The sequence below is a fragment of the Sinocyclocheilus anshuiensis genome, unplaced genomic scaffold (genome assembly GCF_001515605.1).
Source record: "Sinocyclocheilus anshuiensis isolate Anshui unplaced genomic scaffold, SAMN03320099.WGS_v1.1 scaffold1152, whole genome shotgun sequence".
Classification (NCBI taxonomy): Eukaryota; Metazoa; Chordata; class Actinopteri; order Cypriniformes; family Cyprinidae; genus Sinocyclocheilus; species Sinocyclocheilus anshuiensis.
This window is the reverse complement of record NW_015551083.1, coordinates 59,416-65,425: the sequence shown is the minus strand read 5'-3', so window position 1 is coordinate 65,425 and position 6,010 is coordinate 59,416. Positions and strand designations below refer to the sequence as shown.

The 6,010-nt window shown below is 38.9% G+C and overlaps 2 protein-coding genes across 3 annotated transcripts; both read right to left on the bottom strand.

Annotated features, from left to right (window-relative positions):
- Nucleotides 1-295: 295 nt before the first annotated feature.
- Nucleotides 296-1,617, bottom strand: LOC107662544 (oocyte zinc finger protein XlCOF26-like). The gene is made up of 2 exons (XM_016452609.1): nucleotides 1,614-1,617; nucleotides 296-1,351 (listed from the first exon to the last, which is right to left on the bottom strand). The coding sequence occupies exons 1-2, from the start codon at nucleotides 1,615-1,617 to the stop codon at nucleotides 402-404; spliced, it is 954 nt and encodes a 317-aa protein (XP_016308095.1). The 3' UTR covers nucleotides 296-401.
- Nucleotides 1,618-2,258: 641 nt separating this feature from the next.
- Nucleotides 2,259-5,815, bottom strand: LOC107662523 (oocyte zinc finger protein XlCOF26-like). Of its 2 annotated transcripts, none has more exons than XM_016452583.1 (3): nucleotides 5,725-5,815; nucleotides 4,414-4,588; nucleotides 2,259-3,314 (listed from the first exon to the last, which is right to left on the bottom strand). In XM_016452583.1, exons 2-3 carry the CDS (start codon nucleotides 4,496-4,498, stop codon nucleotides 2,365-2,367), a joined length of 1,035 nt encoding a protein of 344 aa, XP_016308069.1. In that variant the 5' UTR covers nucleotides 4,499-4,588; nucleotides 5,725-5,815; the 3' UTR covers nucleotides 2,259-2,364. The 2 variants fall into 2 exon arrangements, with proteins under 2 accessions (XP_016308069.1, XP_016308068.1); XM_016452582.1 differs by having other exon boundaries at nucleotides 4,414-4,584; nucleotides 5,725-5,800.
- Nucleotides 5,816-6,010: the final 195 nt, after the last annotated feature.

Sequence of the window (6,010 nt, the reverse complement as noted above, 5' to 3'; positions counted from 1 at the left end):
GCAAATAGTTATATTGTTAGAAAAGATTTATATTTTGAATAAATGCTCTTCTTTTTAACTTTTTATTCATCAAAGAATCCTGAAAAAAGTATCACAGTTTCCAAAACAATATTAAGCAGCAACAGTTTCAACACTGATAATAAATCAGCATATTAGAATGATTTCTGAAGATCATGTGACACTGAAGACTGGAGTAATGATGCTGAAAATTAGATTTGAATGTATATTAAAACGTAATATTATTTCACAATATTACATTTTTTCCTGTATTTTTGATTGAATAAATGCAGCCTTGATGAGCAGAAGAAACTCCTGTAAAAATCATTCTGATTCCAAACTTTTGAACAGTAGCGTACCTTAGTCTTCTCACAATATCACAATGAATATCCCCGTCCGCACTGTTATTCTGGCAGAAATTCCACCTTTGATTCAATCGCCAGTGTTGCACCTGAGGACGAGCTCTGTTCATCCGGAGGCCTGAAGAAGAACTGCGTCAGCTTCGGACAGCTCTGCTGCTTTAAATGTCTCAGCAAATGGCTGAACTGGCTGAAACTGCCTCCACAGGAGGGACACTGGTAGGGCTTCTCTCCGGTGTGAACACGCTCGTGTTTCTTCAGGTTTCCGGACTCTGCGAAGCTCTTTCCGCAGCACGAGCAGGTGTAGGGTTTTTCTCCGGTGTGGGTCCTCTGGTGCATCCTCAGCTCACTGGCTCTCGTGAAGGCGCTGCCGCACTCAGAGCACACGTGAGCTTTCACGCCCGTGTGCTTCTTCTGGTGGTCTTTAAAATAGCAGAGCCACAAGAAGCTCTTCCCGCAGAAGGAGCACACGTAGGGCCTCTCGTTGGTGTGGATCCTCAGGTGTCTCTTCAGGTGCGCCGCTAGAATGAATTTGTGTCCGCACTGATCGCAGCTAAAGGGCCGCTCTCCGGAGTGAGACAGCAGGTGAGTCTTCAGACTCGTGGCGTGTGTGAAGCTCTTCCCGCACTGATCGCAGGAGAACGGCTTCTCTCCCGTGTGGATCCGGATGTGATCCGTGAGGTTGGCTTTATGCGTGAACCTCTTCCCGCAGTGCTGACACGCGAACCGTCTCTCTCCCGAGTGAATCCTCATGTGATCCTTAAGGTTTCCTTTATGCGTGAAGCTCTTCCCGCAGTGAAGGCACGCGTAAGGCTTCTCTCCGGTGTGAGTCCTTATGTGATCGTCGAGATGTCCTCTCTGTCTAAAAGTCTTTCCGCAGTGAGAACAGATGAGCGCTGTTTTCTGCGTGCTTTTATTTTCAGTGTCTGAGCTACTTAAGATTGCATGAGGTTCCTCCTCCACTTCATTCAGCTCGTGACTTTCCTCTTTCACCTCTGAAACGAACACAGAAAACGTTTAGTGCATGCAGTGTGTTCACAATAAAAACTCTAACAATAGAAAGTGCACTTAACCTGTTTAATCCCAAATTTTACTAGCCCTTTGAAATAATCAATAATAATTGTTTTAAATTTTTAAAGTGTGTGGTCACAATTAATGTGTATACTTAATTAACATAATTCTGCAGTCATCAGAATTCTTATATATCTCAGCCCAGCTATTCTAAACTGTTTCCTCACATTCTAGGGTTAGTATTACGCATAAAAACCCCTTATACAACACTGATATGAATACTGAGATAAAAGACAAAAAAATAAAAATACAACCATCAACGTATTTCAAAATTGTTACTTTATTGTAACATATATAATAAAACTGTTACATTAGTGCTACTAGTATTACAACATCAATATTGTAACTTATTTGTAACATGTTAGTGCAGCCTTCACTAACAACTGCAACTGGATTTATGTGTAAACCTAAACGCACTGTTGTGACCATCAACATGTTTACTCTATTCTATGACCACACTCAGCAAAACTGAATAATTGTGAATTCGTGTATTAATACTAGACACCTTAAATATAATGTGTATCAAAAATCTTTATGCAAATAGTTATATTGTTAGAAAAGATTTATATTTTGAATAAATGCTCTTCTTTTTAACTTTTTATTCATCAAAGAATCCTGAAAAAAGTATCACAGTTTCCAAAACAATATTAAGCAGCAACAGTTTCAACACTGATAATAAATCAGCATATTAGAATGATTTCTGAAGATCATGTGACACTGAAGACTGGAGTAATGATGCTGAAAATTAGATTTGAATGTATATTAAAACGTAATATTATTTCACAATATTACATTTTTTCCTGTATTTTTGATTGAATAAATGCAGCCTTGATGAGCAGAAGAAACTCCTGTAAAAATCATTCTGATTCCAAACTTTTGAACAGTAGCGTACCTTAGTCTTCTCACAATATCACAATGAATATCCCCGTCCGCACTGTTATTCTGGCAGAAATTCCACCTTTGATTCAATCGCCAGTGTTGCACCTGAGGACGAGCTCTGTTCATCCGGAGGCCTGAAGAAGAACTGCGTCAGCTTCGGACAGCTCTGCTGCTTTAAATGTCTCAGCAAATGGCTGAACTGGCTGAAACTGCCTCCACAGGAGGGACACTGGTAGGGCTTCTCTCCGGTGTGAACACGCTCGTGTTTCTTCAGGTTTCCGGACTCTGCGAAGCTCTTTCCGCAGCACGAGCAGGTGTAGGGTTTTTCTCCGGTGTGGGTCCTCTGGTGCATCCTCAGCTCACTGGCTCTCGTGAAGGCGCTGCCGCACTCAGAGCACACGTGAGCTTTCACGCCCGTGTGCTTCTTCTGGTGGTCTTTAAAATAGCAGAGCCACAAGAAGCTCTTCCCGCAGAAGGAGCACACGTAGGGCCTCTCGTTGGTGTGGATCCTCAGGTGTCTCTTCAGGTGCGCCGCTAGAATGAATTTGTGTCCGCACTGATCGCAGCTAAAGGGCCGCTCTCCGGAGTGAGACAGCAGGTGAGTCTTCAGACTCGTGGCGTGTGTGAAGCTCTTCCCGCACTGATCGCAGGAGAACGGCTTCTCTCCCGTGTGGATCCGGATGTGATCCGTGAGGTTGGCTTTATGCGTGAACCTCTTCCCGCAGTGCTGACACGCGAACCGTCTCTCTCCCGAGTGAATCCTCATGTGATCCTTAAGGTTTCCTTTATGCGTGAAGCTCTTCCCGCAGTGAAGGCACGCGTAAGGCTTCTCTCCGGTGTGAGTCCTTATGTGATCGTCGAGATGTCCTCTCTGTCTAAAAGTCTTTCCGCAGTGAGAACAGATGAGCGCTGTTTTCTGCGTGCTTTTATTTTCAGTGTCTGAGCTACTTAAGATTGCATGAGGTTCCTCCTCCACTTCATTCAGCTCGTGACTTTCCTCTTTCACCTCTGAAACGAACACAGAAAACGTTTAGTGCATGCAGTGTGTTCACAATAAAAACTCTAACAATAGAAAGTGCACTTAACCTGTTTAATCCCAAATTTTACTAGCCCTTTGAAATAATCAATAATAATTGTTTTAAATTTTTAAAGTGTGTGGTCACAATTAATGTGTATACTTAATTAACATAATTCTGCAGTCATCAGAATTCTTATATATCTCAGCCCAGCTATTCTAAACTGTTTCCTCACATTCTAGGGTTAGTATTACGCATAAAAACCCCTTATACAACACTGATATGAATACTGAGATAAAAGACAAAAAAATAAAAATACAACCATCAACGTATTTCAAAATTGTTACTTTATTGTAACATATATAATAAAACTGTTACATTAGTGCTACTAGTATTACAACATCAATATTGTAACTTATTTGTAACATGTTAGTGCAGCCTTCACTAACAACTGCAACTGGATTTATGTGTAAACCTAAACGCACTGTTGTGACCATCAACATGTTTACTCTATTCTATGACCACACTCAGCAAAACTGAATAATTGTGAATTCGTGTATTAATACTAGACACCTTAAATATAATGTGTATCAAAAATCTTTATGTTAACACACGCCTCATGTTCTCACAGTGCAAACAGGAAGTACACTGTTCTGATCATGTGACAATCTGCACATATTTAACTGAGACCCTTTATGTTTCCATATTTGCAGGAAATGCACTAAAACACCAGTCAGTGACATTTTTAGAGCTTTATAAGTGAAACCCTTCTTTATTGTGACCGGTGGGATTAAATGGGTTAAAATACCTACGACGCACTTAATTAGCTGGAAAAACTGAAGTGTGAAATGTTGACTTCATGCAATCACATGCACTCTCCTTATGCAGCCAAAGAGACGCTGGATGGCAAATTAACCTTTTAACCCTCCTACACTAGATGGTTGACTACATAGTGTATAGCACATCAGATTGGGACACAGCTTTTATGTATGAAAGCATGTTATTTTAATACGGTGCAACATCAACATCAACAGACAGCATCATAGTACATATATGATTTATATAAATGAATAACATAATCGGGAACCAACCTTTTTGCTCCTCGGGGTCATCCTTTAATATCTTGAATGGTTCTGGATCACTCACGTCCCCAATCACTACTCGGACAAACTCCATCCTTTCAGTAGTTTGCCTGTAAACGCCTGATTCGCTCCCAGCTGTGGGAGGAGCTTCACTGGAGACGTCGATCGAGAGGTCCAGATCTGACTAAAAATTAAATAATGAAAAAAACAAAACAATCAGTGCATCTTCTAGTAATACTACAAAATTACAATAAGTTTTATTAAACTTTGTTAAACATCGACTTTTGTCGTTTTATCGCAAATGCATTATAATTAAAAGGACAGACACGTAACTGGACTGAAAAATCATCACAATGCAAAACATTTAATGCTTCTAACATCTGTATTCAGCATTTTAACCCTTTAAATTGTTTTCATTGTTTTTTCCCCGTCACATATTTTAGTAATCATCATAAATTAGATATCATCTAGAAACCGGATATTGCGTTACCATGGAAACGGTACTTTAAACTTTGTTTGCAGTCTCCTCCCCCTAAGTGGGCGGTGTCGAGTGTCATATTACAAAATATGTTTTACAATCAAAACTTTTTATAATCTTGACAAAATACATATCATCCGAAAGGTCTTAAGACTCAAGATTCAATATTTGGTGGTTATTTTGTAACATTCACAGAGAAATTTAAACATCTGTGACAGAAAAGTGCATAAAAACAATAAAATAAAATCTCACAGGAACCTCAATTTTTTTAGTATCAACTTCAAATTTGGAACATAACTTATTTAGACACAAGGCTTTCATTTTACAGCAATTTCAGAGTAAAACCTGTTGTGAAAAATATTTATTTTAAATAAAATGTAAAAAATAGTACAGTGTATTTTCTTTAAAGTAGATTTAAACTTCTATAACTTTTTGATACTTTCATGTTTTGAAATTATTCCACTTCTGCAAGAACCTGCTGATATGAACTATTAACGACGACAGGTTGGAGTCACATCCAAAAATGCAATTCAATGCTTCACTCGCTTTAAAACTATATATATATATAGTGCCACAAGGATAGAGTGTAACGACTGATCTGAATAATAAACGCTGCTGTGTAGATTAAGCGCACATTCGTTAAAGATTCGCTTCATTCTTGATGTCAACAGGCCTCAAACCATTACAGTAACACATTCCGCGATTAACCACATCCACTACACATTATTAAGGCAAACCCGCTTCAGTAATATTCCGTGTTATTAGCAGCACATTTGACAAAACTTCAAAACACCTTTAACGTTTCATTTCGTTTAAACAGTGAAGCGCCAGAAACCACAAACCTTTCCTCAACGCACGCAGCACGCACCGTCCCCGTGACGTCATGACGTCAAGCTAAAATAAAAGTCTCTCTCGCAACAGTTGTTTAAATCTTCATTATGTCTTCTGTTATATCCTCTTCAATTCAAATCTTTAGTTTCATCCCTCAGACTTAAACGCAATGATAAAAATATCAGATTTCTTTATGTTTATTTAAACGTGTGATTTAATTTCAATACTATTGTATTTGTGAATAAAATCAAATGAAAAATAAGTATTTCTTTAACATATCATAATATATAACATATA